Source organism: Vitis riparia, chromosome 2 (genome assembly GCF_004353265.1).
Source record: "Vitis riparia cultivar Riparia Gloire de Montpellier isolate 1030 chromosome 2, EGFV_Vit.rip_1.0, whole genome shotgun sequence".
Lineage (NCBI taxonomy): Eukaryota > Viridiplantae > Streptophyta > Magnoliopsida > Vitales > Vitaceae > Vitis > Vitis riparia.
In genome coordinates, this window is record NC_048432.1 from 15551999 (window position 1) to 15572397 (window position 20399).

At 35.3% G+C, this 20399-nt stretch overlaps 2 protein-coding genes across 2 annotated transcripts; both read left to right on the forward strand.

The window, feature by feature from the left end:
* The first annotated feature begins 1445 nt into the window (after window positions 1-1445).
* Window positions 1446-9202, forward strand: LOC117926752 (homeobox protein HD1). The gene is made up of 5 exons (XM_034846040.1): window positions 1446-2375; window positions 2507-2627; window positions 8227-8417; window positions 8519-8650; window positions 8733-9202. The coding sequence occupies exons 1-5, from the start codon at window positions 2085-2087 to the stop codon at window positions 8871-8873; spliced, it is 876 nt and encodes a 291-aa protein (XP_034701931.1). The 5' UTR covers window positions 1446-2084; the 3' UTR covers window positions 8874-9202.
* A 1807-nt stretch (window positions 9203-11009) lies between these two features.
* Window positions 11010-20192, forward strand: LOC117926746 (phospholipase D beta 1-like). Its single transcript, XM_034846027.1, has 11 exons — window positions 11010-11293; window positions 11522-12750; window positions 14753-14869; window positions 15185-15379; window positions 16189-16440; window positions 16543-16611; window positions 16718-16865; window positions 17565-17713; window positions 18797-18967; window positions 19093-19290; window positions 19592-20192. The coding sequence occupies exons 2-11, from the start codon at window positions 11791-11793 to the stop codon at window positions 19883-19885; spliced, it is 2553 nt and encodes an 850-aa protein (XP_034701918.1). The 5' UTR covers window positions 11010-11293; window positions 11522-11790; the 3' UTR covers window positions 19886-20192.
* The last annotated feature ends 207 nt before the right edge of the window (window positions 20193-20399 follow it).

Sequence of the window (20399 nt, forward strand, 5' to 3'; positions counted from 1 at the left end):
TGACATGAAATAGTATTTATTTATTTTTGGATAATTACTTGAAAGAGAAGGCAAGAGAAAAATTGCACAAATTTGAGAAAAACATCACCTTAGCCTCCAAACACATCCATATTGGCACCTGTTCTTTTCCTTGCTTACAACGTAACATTTCCACTTCAAACAAAAGGAACTCAAAAATATAAAAAATATATATATTACCACCGTCTCTTGCTTAACCCCAAATTTAGCCTAAGTATATATATAATTTTTTATTACAAAAAAAGGAAAATGATGAATTACGGACACATCAATTTTCTTTTTTAAGTAAATGTAATATATATGCGATATTACACATTAGATAATAGAGAAAATTCCTAATATTATATAAATATACATTCTTTTAACTATATATATACGTTTTAAAGTTATGAATTTAAAACATATAATATTTATATAGTTCAATATCAGAGTTAAGTTTTGGATTTTGGTGTGAAAGTTTGTTTGACCTCGTGAGAGTTATTTGTCTATTTGACTCTATAATTTCGTAGGATATGTGATATTTCATATCGAATAGGAAAAAAAGTTTTTAACATTATATATGTATGGATGATTCTTAATAATATAAATATATTTTAAAGTTATGATAAATATGTTTTTTAGGACTTTGAAATAGAAAAATATCTATAGCATTTATTATATAAATATTTATAACAAAATTAATGATTAATTAAAGAGTGGGAGCAAGCAAATATTTGTTTGAATATAAAAAAAAAAATACAAAAATACGAATGAGTGGGTGGCGAGTCATTTTGGAGAGGTAACAACCAGATGAGAGTAAATTTCAAAATCCAAAGAAAAAAGGGGAAATAAAAACGAGAAAAACGTAGAAAAGAGACTAAACTGAAAAAGCAAACACCACCCAAATTGACTATGGGGAGACGGTACAGTGACAGCTCAACCCTCGGCCGACTTTCTTAAATTGCAATACATAACCACCCTCATTTTGGTTGGAGCCACCCCCCCTTTAATGACTCTTCTCTTCTTCTCTTTTTCCATACGCCCATAATTATTTACTAATTAATAATAATGATGATAAAAGAAGAAAGGTATGGAATTGGGTACATAGGGGAGGCAGTTTGGAGGGCAATAAATGTTCACCTGAAAATTAAGGGGGGGTATCTTTTGAGGGAAGTCAGCATAGCTTTAGCTTTAAACAGTGATGCCCAATGAAGGGTAACTGTCCTAATTGAAAACAGTGCTTCCTCCATTATCACCCTCCTCAACCCTCTCAAAGACTCAATCCAATAATATAATATAAAATCAGATTCTAACAAAAAAGAAAAAAAAATGGTGGACTGCCCACATCACCCCCATTCACAGTTGGTGGCTACAATTAATTAAACCCTACTTAAATTCAAGCTTTGGTTTGATCAGAGACTTTAGTTTGGGTCAAGAAAAAATATCAAGGAAAAAGAGGGGGAAAATGAAAGGAAAAAAAGAAAACTCAGGAAAAAGCAATCAAATTGTCAGGCCACAGAGGCAGCTTTATCTCTGATCGCTTTACCTCACAGTCACACCTCTCTCTCTCTCCCTTTCTTTCTTCCTCTCTCCCTTCATGGTAATGATTCTATAGCCCCTGGCCTCTTCATCTCTCTCTCAATCTCTCTCCCTCTATTTATATTTGAAAATTGTGGAAGCTCTCTCTTTCTCTCTCTCTCTCTCTCTCTCTCTCTCTCTCTCTCATCTGGATGCTGCTTGCTTCTTTCTCTTTCTCTGTGTATGTAAAATCTGTGTGTCTACAGAAGTGGTGCAGAAAGTTGTGTCTCAGATCCCGATATACGGCCTCTCTTCTTACACCAATAACGAGAAAACTGTCTGCTTTTTTATCTTCTTTCTCTCTCCACCACCATCACCACCCCCTCCCCCTACTATAAGGGAGAGACACACCCCCTTCTCCTCTGTTGTGGTCCTCAACCTCTCAACCCTACACCCCTCCCCCTCGCTTTTCCTTTCTTCCTCTAATTGTTTTTTCCTTTTTCACTAGTTCTCAGCTTTCTCCACCCACCAGCAACACTTTACTTTGATTCAAAAATACAAGAACCAATATGCAGGAACCGGGTTTGGGAATGATGGGTGGTGGCGGAATTGGTGGTTTGAGCGACGGTGATCAGCAGCAGCGCCAGCTCAAGGCGGAGATCGTCACACACCCACTATATGAGCAGCTACTTGCAGCTCATGTATCGTGTCTCCGTGTGGCCACGCCGATCGATCAGTTGCCGCTGATCGACGCGCAGCTGACGCAGTCCCATCACCTCCTCCGCTCCTACGCGTCGCAGCAGCACCACCACGGCAACTCCCTCTCACCCCATGAGAGGCAAGAGCTCGACAACTTCTTGGTACACTGTTTCTGCCAACACCCATTTTTCATCTCCCTCTATCTTCTTGTTTCCATTACTTTGTTGGGAGTTTAACATAAGCTTTTTTTCTCTCCTGGTTTTGTTTTGCTTTGTGGGTGTTGTTATTACAGTCGCAATATTTATTAGTCTTGTGTACTTTCAAAGAACAGCTTCAACAACATGTCAGAGTCCATGCTGTTGAAGCTGTCATGGCCTGCCGTGAGATAGAACAAACCTTACAAGCCCTCACTGGTACGTCCCCTCTCTCCCTCTCCCACATATATGATTGCCAGATTTCCAGATATTTTCATATCAATTTAGCTGGTTCATTTGCTTTGGATGGAAATGTTTTTGTTTTTTGAGGTTTGATACGTTTGGTGGGCGTGAAGATAAGAAAAGATATTTGGGGTTATTGTATGTTTGTGTACCCGTGCAAGGGGTGGGTGCAGTGTTTGTGTTTGGGGCCTACCCAAAGGAAAATGATAGTTTATAGTTAAAAGGGGTTAGTTATAAGTTAGGTGATGGAAGGAAACAAAGGAGTGGCAACACCACCCAACACCAACCAACAACCGATAAGGTTGCATTCGAATATTTGGTTTCTAGAATACTTTTTAGTTTTTATTCATCATGATCATCACTTTTCTCTTTGCAAGACCAATGTGTTTTCCTTCTGTTTGTTGCCTTCCGCTGTTTGAGTTTCAGAGACTTTTCTTTTTGTCCAATCATCATTGTTTTTAGTTGGAAGATGGGATCATTCTCATTTAAAATGAGATAACATAGCATTTATATCTTCTTGTTTATTTCCTAGTGCTGCATCATTCATTGATTTGGGTCCATGTATCTGTCCTTAAGGGCACAGACATATGGTAATAGAATGAAGGAATAAGATCATGCACTAGGTATTTGTAAGGTTTGGGCCTCCCTTCAGAAAAATTTGAGCTTAGATTACGGGCTGGAATAAAGATGATGGAGAAATTCTTCTTCTGCTCATCATGCATAGGGATTCCACTGTGTTTTCAGTGTCCTTTCATCAGGAGGTTATGATTCCTTCAGACATAGTTCATTAAATTTATGGCCTATATTGAGAGCTCAGATCCTAGCTAGTTCACTAGGAAAGGGAAGTACTAGTTGATGTTGTATAGGTAAGGAAAGAAACACACCATTAATATGCTGTGTTGGATTGGATGTGTTGGGTTGGTCTGATTGAAACCTATTGCATATCCAGTTATTTCCTTTTCAAATGAACTCCAACTTGGGCACTGGTGATGATTTCTTCACTACAAGTACACTTCTGTAGAATAGTTATATTTTCCCATTCCATTAATATAAAAATTTAGATCTATCTCCTTACTAAATCTCCAGTGGTTTTGGTGCAACAAACAATAAAGGAAATGGATTTAAAGAAAAAAAAATAGAAACCTAGAAACCTCCTAATGTGTTTGGATACTTATGTTCTTAGAATATAATTATTATCATCTGATCATGAGCCATGGGAGATGGGTTTGGGACCTAGGTCATTTTTCTCTTGGAAGCAAAGGGAGCTATGACTTGATCAATTATATCCAAGTATATATGATTTATTGTCATTGTAATTTAGCTTGTGAGGCACCTCTAGCTTCTTGAATTAATTCATTGTAATTTGCCTAATCTTAAACTTCACAAAGTTAATCTACTTTAATATTCAATAAATGATCCGTTGAAGTGAGGTTGCTCAAGTTAAGTTTGGGAAGAAATGTAGAAACCAAACCCAAGTTAAGGTTGGGTTCCTTAGGCTAGCAAAGGCACTTGAGCAAGACAATGAATAGGCTGAGCTTGAAATATTCGTGAGTGGGTTGCTCATTCACAAACCATATTCAAGGAAAGGGAAAAATGAGAAGGAAGGCCACTTTAAATACATTGAAAACAACAAGTATAATCAACAAGAAACAATTTGATATGTTCTATATTAAGAATATTTACAAATGGATGAGTTGATAAGAGATTATTTGCCAATACAATAGCTATAAAGCTATATGAACTAATCTTAATTTCTTGAAAGATTATGTTATTTCTGTTAAGAGGATCAAACATATTCTAGGCTTCTAGCAAAATTTTTCATGTCTTATAAAGTTTGTACAGGTTTGTTGCATGTGTCAACTGTTTATTTGCATACATACTTACATGAGTAAAAGAGCTAAATGGATTGGAAACCAAACTGGTCCTATATGTCTTGATATGTGATCCGGAGAGGTTTAGTTCTGTTTGGAAAGCATTTTTTTTTTCTTTTAGAATGTTATAAATAACAATTGCACATAACTTTGGTAATACCTTGGTAGAGAACGAGATAAAAAAGTTTATATTTGAGTTTTTAAATAGAATTTTATTCTTTAAAACAACTGAGAACTCTTCTTAAAAATTATATTTTAAAAATTTTCCAAACAAGCCTCAATTCTTTAAAATTTTCACTCTTATCTCATCATCTAGACATAAGACCATTGCCAAAATGCATACACCTAATTGTCTCACCTCAAAACTCTATTATTTACATGTTGTTGGATTTTTGTTAACATATTCAAGGAAGGATTGGGATTGGATTCCACTTCAATGCATGTGGGAATAGAACATTTCTCTATCTTTAACTTTCTAATTACGTGTGGATGATGTGCAAATCTGTGGTTTCAAAGTCATGTCCCTTCCACTACTACTTGTTTTCATAGTGAATTAAACCACATTAAATGGAAGCTCTTTTTTTATTTTTTATTTTTTATTTTTATTTTTATTTTTATCAGTTCAGAGTTTTCTTTTGAAGAAAATTGCTTTATTTTGTTTTCCATTGATTTATTGAGAAAAAAGAGAAAGAAATTACAAACATATGAATATAATTATTTTTTATATTCCATGTTCTTTGGTCAAGAATAAGAGTAGAGATCAAAAAACAAATTCAAGAAAATGAACACTTCTATTAGGCTAACTTAATTAGAGGTCAATGTTTTTCCAAACCAATAATATAATTTTTTTGTACCACATTTTCTTCATAGCCAAACAGTTTTTTTTATGTGTATATATACTACGTTTTCATCATAATCAAATGGATTTTTCCCACATATTTTATTGTAATGCATGTTGTAAAAGTTTACTAATGATAAAAGTCAATTATTTATTTATTTATTTATTAATTCCTTGAGCCTTTTATTTTCATTCTATGAAATATATACAGTTTGAATTTTGTTACAACAAAAGAATGATACACTTCTCATGTTTGAATAGAAAAAATAAGGCATGCACACAAACCATGGATTTGTATACCTTTCATATGTCATTGCCTAATGAGGGGTGGGAGTTCTATCTCATTGAGCAATGAAAACACTTCATAAAATAAGTTTCCAAGTTTCAACCCATTATATCCTTGATATAATACTTTTGAAAATGGAAACATAAAAAGAAATACTAGAGGATGCATACCCTACCTTATACCAATAGACAAGACAATGCAAATATATAGTTGAGAAATGGTATGAAGTATAAACACAACACCTCTTGATTCTAATATTGGATCATAGTCTAGTCATAATTATCTCAAAATAAAAAATAAAAAATAAAAAAATAAGTTTTTTTTTTTCTTTAGGAAAGAAAATCAACTTCTCATTTGATTATTTGATTGTAAATTTATATTTAAAAAATAGGAAACATAACAAAGCTAAAAGTTTTAGTTATGCTTAGGTTTTAAGTTAAGAAAAGTTAGGAGAAATGATGGAAATATGACTTTATGATCTTCAAACTTATTTGATGTTGCTTACTTCTTGTTCCTTTTTTCTTATTGCTTTTTCATTGATTTTGGACTCATGTAGTAGATGGACAAATTTATTCCAATTTAAATTAGTTATAGACCAATCAATAGGAGTAAATTTATAACTTTTTCCTTCTACCTTTTCCTTGTTGCTTGATTGTGAAGACAAACAACTAGGCAATGAGACCCTCTGCATGTCTGAATGATGATAACCTAATTATAAGTGGCCACTTTAATTCCTTTTATTGGATTGCTTTTTAAGAATTAAAAGATACAGGGGACAAGTATTTTAAAATGTCAATCCATTCCTGTATTGACATATATGATTTAAGTTATATGGGCTTGGGCTCTTTTCCTTATTTGTCTTCATTATTTTTGGTTATTTTTAGACATTTTGTTAAATTTTTTTTTTTCCTTCTCAAAAATTCAATCCAGTCCTCAAAAATTTTTAGAAAAGTTATTTGTTTATACCCATACAGCAGAAAATCATTGGACAACAAAAACTTGTACTTCTTAGTGGGTCAGGCTTTGAGGTCAACCCAGATGAGTTCAGCCTGAAGTCTAAATGTAGGTTTAGCTCAGCCCAACACAAAGTAGACATTGACCAATTCCCCCAAACATGCTTCTCAGCCCAATATGTAGCCCAACTTCAATCAAATCTTATTTTTCCCTATTCTTTTTCGAGGCAAAAATCATAGAGGACAATGTTATATTTAAGTTTTATTTCACAAATGACATTTCCTCCTAGTTGGTCAGGCTTTACCTAGGTTTTTTTTTTTTTTTTTTTCCATGTACACATTCTTTACATGGTGAACATTTGACCCATTTAGGAGTTGATTTTGGTAACAATGATTTTACTTTGTAGAACTTTTATTAGCAATGTTTTTATTAAAAACTTTTTGAGGGAGATTTAATTATTGTTTCAACATAAACTCAAAAGTGTTTTAAGTAATGTGTTACATATAACAAAAAAGAAAATGATTTTTGGAAAACATATATGTTAAAGTGTTGGATTGAATCTGTTTGAGAAGTGCTTCCTCGTAGGAATCAAGGATTTGACAAACTTTTAAAGATTGTTTAATACTCATTTTAGTAGTGATTTTGTTAAAAATCACTTTGATATTGCCTATCATCTTAAGTTAATATTTTGAATCATCTTGGCCTATTGTTTGACTTAACACAACATGACATGATAAATAAATTTGCTCTATCCGGATAGGTATGTCCCTATGAGCAAATATTCCAGATTAGTGATTTTGACTTACCAATCTATTGTTGTGCCATACTCCTTTGCCACCATTTAAATCAGCTCTTCTAAATTATCTGCAGTATTGTTGCATGAGTAATATTAAGATTAAGGGTTTGATAGAATGCACAAAGAGTTCCCATTTTCTCCATTTTTTTCTACCTTCCAAGAAGGAAGTTCTCTTTGATTTTGTAGAATTAGATGAGGTTTGGTGCACATGAAAACTTAACATTTGAATCAGATTCAATACATAATGACTTAGGATGTTTGGCTTTAGTATATGACTTAAAACTTAGTATTTAATTCTTAATTAAAATATTAAAGTTACCCTCATTAGTATTAAGTAATGAACCTTGCTTGGAAAAATAATGGAGATAAGACTTGATGGTTGCAGTAGCTAGAGAGTTGATAAGAAGCTGAGACTTCAGAGTTATCTGCAATAAGACTACATAACTATCTTGATTTAGAAAAATAACTTAAGTCTAATTTTTAAGTTATTCTATCAAATATACTCAACATGCTTATTTGGTACCTGCTTGCATACTAAATCTATGGATATATAATGCTGTGATCATAGCTTCATGTTTGAGGTATCTTTCATTTCCATATATTTAACTTCCTTTTTTTTTTTTTTTTTTTTTTTTTTTTTTGGCTTTTTTATAGCGATTAAGGACATGCAAAAATGAAAACATGGTCTGAAAGATTGTTCTTGTGCATGACCTGCAGAAATTATTAGAGATAGTCTCATAGGGACATGGCATTATTGAGAATATGTAGTAAGATATTTGGGCTTGCATGCAATATAGTTGGTTGGTGACTGAGTGAAAATATAATTTCAGGGGTGAGTCTGGGAGAGGGGAGTGGTGCAACCATGTCTGACGATGAGGAGGAGATGCAGATGGATTTTTCATTAGATCAAGGAGGGGGTGACGGGCATGACATGATGGGGTTTGGTCCACTGCTGCCAACTGAATCTGAAAGGACTCTCATGGAGAGAGTACGGCAAGAACTGAAGATTGAACTCAAGCAGGTGATGTTCTTTCTTCAATATTCATCTTCTCTCATCTTGCTCTTCTCCTGGTTACTGGGTAACTCGAGTCATAATACAATAATTCCTCAAATGTTCTGCAGGGATTCAAATCAAGAATCGAGGATGTGAGAGAGGAAATTCTCAGAAAAAGAAGGGCAGGGAAGCTACCAGGAGACACAACCTCCGTGTTGAAAAGCTGGTGGCAGCAACACTCAAAGTGGCCATACCCAACTGTAAGCTCTCAATTTGCCCATTTCCTTAACTTGAGTGATTTGTTTAAGACAAATTGTTCAAGTGTTTGAGGCATTCTTACAGGAAGATGACAAGGCAAAACTAGTGGAGGAGACGGGGTTGCAGCTAAAGCAAATCAACAATTGGTTCATCAACCAAAGGAAGCGCAACTGGCACAGTAATTCTCAGTCGGTGACCGCCTTAAAGTCGAAGCGCAAGAGGTAGAGAGATCAGCATCATCATCGTCATCATCATCTAATTTCATACTAAAAACGGCAAGATGAAGAACATACTTGTGTGTCAATATAGCAGCTGCTTATGTAACCTCCTGGGCATGCAGATAACTCTCTAGACCAAAAACAAAAAAACCAAAAACACCTGAAGCTGGGAGTTTGAAACAACCCCTGGAAGTTAGAGATCAGGTACAGAATGTAATTAATATATGGGCATACATATAAGGTTGTAGATTCCTAACTTTTTAACAAATGTAAGATGCTTTCCATTACCTCCCTTTTTACCTTACTCTTTCTTCTCTTAAATTCTTATTTTCCTCCTACTGGTTGATTACTGCTACCTCTGAAACAAATTGTTGCAACAATTCTAAACCTTTTCACACAAATTTGTATAGACTACTTCATTAGTAGAGAAGACCAAATATTGTAATATCTTGATTTGAAAAATCAAAATGAAAATGAAAGTGGGCGAAGATAGTAATGTTAGTTTAAAAACACAAAATAAAATAATTAACACAATGATTTACTAGGTTTTAATGTAGTTCAAGAAATAATTTTTCCACTATATCATAAAAAATATTACGTATAATTATTGGTTTTTCTCAATTCTTCTACTTATATCCATACTCTAAATCATGAGTCTATGACTCTCCTACTATTTCATTCTTTCTCATATCTCCATGGGTCTCATATAATTTTTACAAATACATCTCTTTCTCGTGACAATAACTAAAAAATTATAATATTACAATAATATAAAAACCAGATAAACATTCTATACAATATTTAAAAAAAAAATTATAATAATTAAGAATTCTAGGCGTTTTCCAACAGCGAAGAAGAAATGGTGAGTTAATGGGGTATATTTGCTTTGCATGAAGAATGCATGAGAGACGAGAGGAGGTCAGGGTTGGATCTGGGAAAATTCAAAAGTAGTCTTCGGTTTGGGAAACGGGTCTGCGCTTGTACCCTAATACCCTAAATGTGAAAAAGGACGGCTCCTTGGAAGAAAAGAGGTGCAGTTTCTGACTTCGCAGAAACCCCCCATCCAAAGCCGCCAGTCAGTGATGACTCACAGGACAGTCAATGGCCAGTCCACGTACGCTACAGACTACACACGCCCTTCTGCTTTCTAGCCATGACCAGACTCAGTCAAGGATAAATTGGGTTGCACCATTACTCCAAACTTACAATTAATTTCAGGAAATTTTGTTGACCTTATTCCTATTAATTTGCATTATCAAAAGGCATCGAGTTAGGTTGGGTCGGGTTTGCACCTAACCCGAGTCCAACCCAAACTAATATATAAAATATAAATTACAAATATTATAAAATGTTAAATTTAGTCCGGATTTGACTTAAATTACTAAACCCTCGATCAAACCTAATCCAAGCATTAAAAATAGGTTTTCAAACCCTCCCAAACATTATTGAGTTCCAATTGGCTCAAGCTACCTGCCCACATAAATTATACCCATGATTATGAAGATTATAATAAAGTCATATTGATCCAAATTAGAAATGTAGATACAAGGGGCTATTCTAAAATATGAATGGACCGTAAGTCGAACATTGACAAATGAATACATAGGTTCTAGACACCACATTGGAATGAATCCCAATAATGCCCAAATCAAATAAATTTAAAATAATATATGATCATATTATTCTTCCATACTGTTGAACCCAACTATTTAAAAAAAAAAAAAAGTCATGTTCATACCATTATTAAAATAATATTTTTTTTGCCTTCCCCCCAAGTTGTTAATTAAGAATGGACTATCAAAATTATGACTTCTTTTTTCCATTTATATTTTTTAATGCCATTTATTAATGCTAAGGTCTATAAATATAATTAAAAAATTAATTTTAGTACATTTCATCCATTTTCACAGCCCAGCCCATTCTAACCTACGGGCTTATATTGTATTAAAGGCCAAGACCGGCCCAAAAGGGTACGGGTTACCGGGCCCATGATGTCATTCGTCTTCTTCAAATGCCTCCAAAACCAATTTGAAAGTCGTAGCTGACCGCATTTTTTAAAATTTTTTCTTTCAATTTTCCTTTCGCGACAGCCAAACTACGTCATTACTTAATCAAAAGGGCTCCACCTTCTGGCCAAACCTGTGGGAACCCTGGAAACAGATTGTTTTAATTTTCGTTTGACGGGAAAATATGATACAAATGATGGAAAATTGTCTGCGGAGCTTTCCAAGGAGAAGCGGCTCTTGGTTTTCTTCTATTGGCCAGCGGACGCCTTGGAATCTTTATTTGAGTAGAGAATCTGGGAGAAACTTGTCAATAGAAAGAACAAAGAAGACCCAAGAAAAGGATTTACATTTGCGTATTCATATTGAGAATTCCACAGTTGAAAGTTTATTGGAAGTGGGTCCACACCTAATCTCTAGATTGGTAATCCAATTGTTGTTCTTATTGTGCGTATTCAAAAAGAACATGCCAAATATTTCCGTTCAGTACTAGATTTAGAGATTTCTTCTCACAATTTCTTGATATCCCGCTGTGATTTACTTTTACGGGTTCAACCCTCTTCTCTCTTTAGCATTCCTGCCAGTTCAACTCTAAATCTGTTGTTATTGAGATTTAGTTCAGATTCTGAAAAGCTGCCCTGTTTTTGTTTAGGTGCCAGTTCTTTGCCTGGTGGCTATGAAATTTCAATCCAGTGTTTACAGAAATTGGAGTTCAGTAAAATCTTGATTTTCATTTCGTGGTTTAAACATCTGGGTACTCCAATTCGTGGGGCTAATCTGAATTCCATTGGATCAAAATTCTCTAATTCTAGATCAAATCACAACTTTGAAGGCTGTTGTCATTCATATTCATTCATTTAGAGCCAGAATTGCTTCTTCATTACATATATCAAAGTTTCAAGTAGCTAGCAGTCTTGTTCTATGGCTGAATCAGCATATGTCAATTCAGCGCCTTCTGATGGCTATAGTCAGGGTCAAGAAATTGTGCCATTTCCTACCGCTAAGGGCTCATTGAAATTTTTTCTTCTACATGGGAATCTAGATATTTGGGTCAAGGAGGCCAAAACCCTTCCTAACATGGACATGTTTCATAGATCTCTATCAGACATGTTTGGCAGATTCTCAGTGAAATCTGCCCCAACGATTGAAGGGCACAAGCCTCATAAGATAACCAGTGATCCGTATGTCACAATTTCTGTAAGTGGGGCTGTGATTGGGAGGACTTTTGTGATTAGTAATTCTGAAAACCCTGTTTGGATGCAGCATTTTTATGTTCCTGTTGCACATCATGCTGCAGAAGTGCACTTTGTTGTGAAAGACAGTGATGTTGTGGGCTCTCAGATTATAGGGGCTGTTGGCATCCCGGTGGAGCAGATATACTCGGGTTCAAAAGTTGAAGGAACTTTTCAAATCCTTAATGGGAGTGGGAAGCCCTGTAAGCCTGGAGCTGTCTTGACTCTATCAATCCAGTACACACCAATTGAAAAGGTGACCCTTTACCAATTTGGTGTAGGGTCAGGTCCTGAATACACTGGGGTCCCTGGTACATACTTTCCCCTTAGAACCGGCAGCAAAGTCACACTTTATCAAGATGCCCATGTCCATGATGGCTGCCTTCCAAATTTGAAGCTTGATAATGATGTCCAGTTTGAGCATGGGAAATGTTGGCATGACATCTTTCAAGCAATAAGTCAGGCTCGTCGTCTGATCTACATCACAGGATGGTCTGTGTACCACAGTGTTAGACTGATACGAGATACTGATAATTCAACAGAATTCATGTTGGGGCACCTTCTGAAGACCAAGTCCCAGGAAGGTGTTAGAGTGCTGCTCCTTGTATGGGATGATCCTACTTCTCGAAGCATTCTGGGTTATAAAACAGTAAGGAACGAAAGAACTTTCTTTAGTTATGATTCAGTCTTTTAGTAGTCTAATTTGGATTTAATGTCATGCCATGTTTCCTTTTCTTTATTGTGTACAAAATGTAACCATAGCTGAATTCTCATACTTGGTTTCATTTCTTTTCTCTCTTTTAAATGTCATTACTTCAGAATTTTTTCTCTCTTTAAAACGTCTTTACTCCAAAAATTTGTTATTCTTTTCTCAGTCTGTTGATTCTATGTGCTATGGGGATGGGCTTGCTGGTTTGATCTTGCCTGCCCACTGAAAAGGGAATGGCCACTAGTTTGGTTCTGATAATATAGGAATGCTTGCTGGTGATTTAATTGCAAGTGAACAGTAAAAATAATGTTGTTTTTAGCCTCTATACTATCTGTTTTTATGTTGAGAATGATGGTTTTTTCTTTTCTCTCTGTGTCAGTGTGTATATGAGGTGGAAGTGTGATTGGTGTATCATACTTATGAACTATTTAAGACAGACATGCAAATACTTCTCCTTTGGTGAAGTACAATTAACAGTATCGGAATGTTTGCTTATTATGTTGATTATGTTTGATGTTTACACAAGGGATTGGGTAAAATACCTGTTTACATGTTTGTCCCACTACAGATCAAAGTAGAATAAATATTAAAAGGCTACCTTGATACATTGCCTGTCAAATATGATGTTTCATGCTTAGAAGGTGGTATAAACCAGATTTTTTTTTGAAATAAGTATCAATGATGTCAGAGAAGTTTCCTATAATATCAACTTATGTGTCATGTTGTATGGTCGGATGTGACCTGAGTTTTCAGGTACAAGTCAACTTGTGTCATATGTGGTTAACTTTTAGAGGGAAATTCTACAATGTTATGACAATGAAATCTTAAAATTATGGGGTTATATTTGAAGTTTACTCTAGAAAGTTTCTAAAGCAATCTCCAGGATTAGATTACAGTAGTCTGAGCTGTATCAGTGGGACTGGAATGAAGGGCAGGCTGGAGTTAGGTGTCTAAATAATGAACCAAATATATTGCAAAAGAAAATGACATAAATTCCATGCTTGTTCCTTGTGCATATGCAATGTGGTCAGCTTTGTATGGCCATAAATTTGTCAACATTTCTATATTTTGAGTGATCTCCTTATTTTGACTGCTTGAAAAATCTTTTTGAGACCTGTAGTGGCTGTTTCTGCTAGTTTGAAATATAACTGTTTAGCTTCAGAAGGTGGTTAAAAAATTTATTAATATAGTGAAAATTCGGGGTGTGGTAATTGTTGGAGAGTTCTAGACTCTCCTATGAGATGGCTGAGTATTTATAACTTATGTCTATTTAGGTTTAGGATTTTGAAATTGTTCGTATGCTTTTTATCTCTGTCATTTCATTGTAAACTTTTTTATCATTAGTCAGGTACAAGAGCCTAAATATTAGTTTGTGTAGTCAACACTGATATTACTATTTTTGTATTAGATCCAATCAATCCTGGGTACCCTCTGCATCAATGTGGTTCTTGTCCATTCCTCGAATAAGCTCATCACGCTTAACTGTGCTGATCAATCTTTGGCTTTTGGTTGTATTCCTAAAAGGTTCATTTTTTAGTATGACATGGTACAAGACTGTCATTTGTAGAGCAGTTGAAAGATTGAAAGAGATTGCCCAAACTACATAATGTTTTATGCTAGCATGATTGTATTGTGTCCTTACAGCACTCTGCACAATTTCTACCTTTATATTATTTTTATTCCTTCCTTCTGTATGTCCCCAGATGGATAGAATGGTGAGAAATGATTTGTGTTGGATAAGGCTTTGTTGTGTTGATAAGTAGTGTTTTATGCTTTTATCGTTTTCTTCCTGATACTTTATTTTCAGTAATCTTAACATTCTTATTTGGTTGCTAACTTGTCGCCATTAATGCATCTACTTTTTATTTCCACATTGCTCACCTAATTAAATAGGCAACTTGATTATCTTTCACTGAGTACTTAAAAAATTTGTGATATGTAGGATGGGATCATGCAAACATATGATGAGGAGACTCGCAGGTTTTTCAAGCACTCTTCTGTGCAGGTGCTACTTTGCCCTCGATCTGCTGGAAAAGGACATAGCTGGATCAAACAACAGGTTTGATATCAATTGGTCTCGTCTCTTATCAGACAGTAATGTCCATGCCCCTACATCTAGATCTTCGGAAAATGTGATACTTGTTTTAAAATCCAACGGTGTGTACATGCCCAGAGATTATTGCCAACAGCTTCATAAGCTATATCCAATGTGAAAAAAAAAAAACAATAATATTGGAAAGGGCTGTATTATTGCTTAACTTACCTGCATTGCTTTTGTTTACCTGTATATGAGGCTTCCTGATGCCTGTACATTCCAGTTCACTATCTGCCATGGAAAATTTGTTGAACCTCTGGTTTTTATTTGTGTTTTCAGGAAGTTGGGACAATCTATACCCATCATCAGAAGACTGTGATTGTGGATGCTGATGCAGGTCATTATAAAAGAAACATTATTGCTTTCATTGGAGGTCTTGATTTATGTGCGGGGCGATATGATACTCCGCAGCATCATATTTTTAAAACATTACAAACGGTTCATCAAGATGACTACCATAATCCTAATTTCACGGTAATAATTCAATCGATTTCTTTGTTGATGCAGGATTTTAGTTTTTGCTCCACATTTGGGAATTATATTCTTCACTTCTCTGTCCCTTCCTTGACATTCTGCTAGTTTAACAGGTACACAGAAACATGTAAGAGTGGCCACAGCACTTGGATGCTTAGTTGGTTGCTTTGTTATATTCCAAATTGGATATGTTATACATCTTAGTAGTTGGTTTATTATTGGTAATTCTCATTGAGCTTATATTAATCGAAAATTTGCTACATGAAATGAAAATATTGAAGGAAACCATATAATGAGAAAAAAATTGCCTTTAATAGGTCTCTTATGAGCTCTTTTTCAAATCTTTCATGATCATAGGGCTATTTTTTTTGCATAGTTCTTGAATGAAATTATCTAATAGGCCAAACCTGATAATTTAGTTTGAGAACATGTTATAAATCCATATGTTCATTTGATAGAAATGCACTTAGATCAAGCGTGGAAGGTTCATAGTGCATGATCTGTCTATGAAGCAATATGTTGCTCATTACTTTTCTTATTATTGTTGCTGTTGTTACCATAAACACATGTTAAAATCTTACATACCATATCATGAATAATAAACAGCAAGGGGTATGTTCTTGTAGCTCCTAATATCTGGCTTCCAATTTACTAGAATGAAGAAAAAAAGCTTGGAAGCACTGTGCTATGAGGTGTAATGGAATCAATCAAAACTAGGCTAATTAAGTTGCTACTAATCAGATTTTGCTGCTGTCATATTTGTTTATTCTTTCTTTAATTTTAAACTATTTATCTTGTTACCTGAATAGGGGCCTACTACTGGATGTCCACGAGAACCCTGGCATGATATGCACTGTAGAATTGATGGTCCTGCAGCATATGATATCCTCACCAATTTTGAGGAGCGCTGGTTAAAGGCTTCTAAACCCCGTGGACTTCAAAAGCTGAAAGCATCATCATATGATGATGCTTTACTCAAGCTTGAGAGAATTTCCGACATCATTGGGATGGCAGATGCCTCCTGCCCAAATGAAAACGATCCAGAAGCTTGGCATGTCCAGGTAATTTGGATGCCAGTTGTCTGTTTGCATCAGATCCTTTGCAAGACCTGGCTATATATTGAATGCTCTATCTCACTTGACTGACTTTTTGAACAATTGAAGGTCTTCCGTTCGATTGACTCCACTTCTGTGGAAGGCTTTCCTAAGGAACCAAAGGAAGCTACAAGCAAGGTGAGAAAAAATTTTGGCCACTTTGTTCCACTTGAGTGAACATGTCATTCTAATACTGTTTCTTAGTAATGGTTAATTAACTATTGTGTTAACTATGTTGTAACAGAACCTGGTTTGTGGGAAAAATATACTGATAGACATGAGTATACATACAGCATATGTCAAGGCTATTCGTGCTGCTCAGCATTTCATTTATATTGAGAACCAGTACTTCCTCGGGTCATCTTATAATTGGGCTTCTTACAAAGACTTAGGTGAGTAACTGTTAATGCTTTAGAGTAAATTGTCTGGTTTTGATCCAGATAGAGGTTTTCTTCATGGTAGCTATTACACTGTATTTCCTCATGGTGGTTTGAGGAAGTAATGTTAGTAAGGTTTTCAAGTTTCACTACCTTGATATTGGTTTTGAAGTATGCAACAAAATTAAAGAACCTTGTAATTGGTGCCCAACATAGATAAGCGGTGTTTGACATGGTTACCTATAAAGAGTGGAATGAAAGTGACAATTGAGGATATACATGTCTCTCAATGTTGTTTTGGATATGAGGTGTTTGAGAGATTAAAAGCCAAAATGGGAGTGTCCTCATTGCACCTTGCCAAGCTTATGCATTTTATAAAGAGGTGGTCAGTGTCATGGCAGTTATGCTTGGTGCCACAAAGCTAAATTATTTGCTGGATTGCAATTTATTAATTATATTTCATATTGGTTAGTTGGATATTCTACTTTCTTCCTTCACACAGGATGGCTCGCAAGTAGGTGGTATCCTTGCTCACTATATTGTTATATTGTTTCGTCATGTTCAACTCAATTACTTAGAAGACATAGTTCATGCTTGGAACCTTATGATGTGATAGCATATGTTTGGCTCTTGTAATAATCAATGTTATACTGATTTTATTGGCAATTGGCATTTGCACAATAGAAGCAATTTAAGCATAATGCTGACTTGCAGGTGCAAACAATTTAATACCTATGGAAATTGCTCTCAAAATCGCTAACAAAATCAGAGCAAAAGAGAGGTTTTCTGCATATATTGTTATCCCAATGTGGCCAGAGGGCGTTCCTACAAGTACTCCTACACAGAGGATTCTTTTTTGGCAGGTAGGCTTCAATAATGTTATAAGTATTTCTTCAGAAAATGCATCTGACCTTGGTGGAAATAGATCAATGAGGCATCATGACAGCTTATAGAATATTCATCTTAACAAAAGAATGATGTCTTATTTACTTTCATGATTGTAGGACTACTGCAGATTGTTATGCTTCATCAGCATATTTTCTGTAATGACTGAGGGTGCATTTCCCATGAAATTCAAATTGCTCCACATGATGTGAATATCGCTTTGTTTGTGATATCCCACATCAGATACAAGAAAAAGTTCTTGAGCACTATGTATGTAGTGGGCTTCTCCTAACTATGTAAATGTGTTTTAAAGCCATGAGAGTTATTGGCCCAAAACAGATAATATTTGAGGGAGTTTGACCCGTAAGGGTGTGTCTGTCTGAGTTGCGCCTCATAATCCCATGGAACACAACCATGCATGGGGCCCTATTCTGGATATATAAAACTCTGGAGCTACTAAATTTCCATGAAATCTCCCACTTGGCCCTAGTGGAGAGTACCTTAATTTCTTTGAAGTTCATGGAAGTCACAGTCCTTGGAAATTATAATGCATATTAGGTTTTCATAGATTCTTTCGTGATATTCCAGACAGTGAACCATTACTGCCTTCATGTGTATTGACACTGTTGGTAGAAATGTCAGAGACTCTTATTGCTTGACTTCTTAGGGAAAGCATTAGTTCTCTAATTTGTTGTTTGTCTTTCAATATCCAGTGCTAAGCCTTGTGTTCTGGCCTTTAATATCAAATAAGCTTACATCCCTTCAATTAAAGATTCTTTTGACTGTTCAGTGCTTAATTAACATCTTTTTTTTATCAGATAGCCCTAGAACTCCATAAAATCAGCTTCTCTGTCAGATGATTCTTAGGAACCTTTTGACATAAATAATTTAAGTTCTTCTCATTTTCCATGAGATTGTCACATATGAATCAATTTTCAAGTTAATTGTAATTTTACTATGTCAAAGAAATGGTAATGAGATGTGACATTAAAGTTTGGGATGATATATCACTATTTGTAGTTCTGCTTCTTGCTTAAATGATGTTATTGCTGATTGTGCAGCACAAAACAATGCAAATGATGTATGAAATGGTTTACAAGGCACTGCAAGAGGTTGGGCTTGAGAACCAATATCATCCACAAGACTATTTAAATTTCTTCTGCCTGGGGAATCGCGAGGAAGGAGTTGACACCTCAAATGCAGGAAATCAATCCGCAGCAAACACCCCTCAAGTATCTACTTACCCCCTAATACAGTTTCATATCTTGTTTTCAGATGTTATTGTTTCTGAATTTCCCACTCATACTTCTGCCTTGAATTCTGCTATTGAAAAATGTCATGAATGTTGGTTATCCAGGCACTTGCTCGTAAAAGCAGACGCTTCATGATTTATGTCCATTCAAAAGGAATGATAGTGGATGATGAATACGTGATAATAGGGTCTGCAAACATCAATCAACGTTCCATGGAAGGAACCAGAGACACCGAAATTGCAATGGGTGCCTATCAGCCTCATCATACCTGGGCAAGAAAACAGTCTAGCCCACATGGTCAAGTAAGCTTCATATATCTTGCTGTCTGACTGATGATGCATGTTTCAAGTTAGACTTTAAAGCTGAAAGTTTATAGAATTTAAATCCATGGTAGAAACATATGATGGCAAAACATTTGTGCAACCATTAAGAAAACCATCCTTAGATGAAATTGGTGTCTGAACTTTTCTCCATTAATGGACTTATGTTCATCTTACAAGTTGTCTGATCATTGCTAGATAAACCCTGAATACCTGGAACCTTTGCTTTGATATCTACTAATCAAATACATAACCAACTGATTAGTGTATCTACCAAATGCAGATATATGGATATAGGATGTCACTATGGGCAGAGCACACTGGAGTACTGGAGGAATGTTTCAAGCAACCAGAAAGTGTTGAGTGTGTTCGACGGCTGAGGTCCTTGGGTGAGCTCAACTGGAGGCAGTTTGCAGCAGATCAAATAACAGAAATGAAGGGACACCTTCTGAAGTACCCTGTGGAAGTGGAGAGAACAGGGAAGGTGAGGCCTCTTCCTGGGTCTGAAACATTTCCAGATGTCGGTGGGAACATAGTGGGGACTTTTACAGCCATTCAAGAAAATCTCACCATATAATCCCTCAGTGGCTACTACTAATAAGGACCAGAGTATGTGCCTCACAAATGAATGAAGCCAAAGTCCACAATCAATCTTCAGTGTTTTTTACTCCATTGATACTTTTGACCGCTACGCATTATATTGACGGTTGTTTGCCGACACCCCAACCGATCGTTATGTCCAGGATGTGGATTTATGTAGCCTGTGCACCTCCATTAAAGTGGGTGTTTGGAGTCTTGGACCACCCCACCTCAACATAGAAAATGTAAAACATGTCTAAGTTTATTACTGCTATTATTGGTTTTAAACGGATGATTCTTGTCAAGATGTCTTAAGAAGTCTTGCTAAGGTTAAAAAACAAATATTTTAAATTTTATATTTTAAATTTAAATTTTTATTAAAAAAAAAACAAATAAAGGTTAAAAAAGAAAAAAAAAAAAAGGAAAAAGGAAAAGGAGAAGGCAAGGGGAATAAAATCATTCCTTTTCTATTTTCTGACGTAACCAACCATTACAAAGACTAACATTTCTTT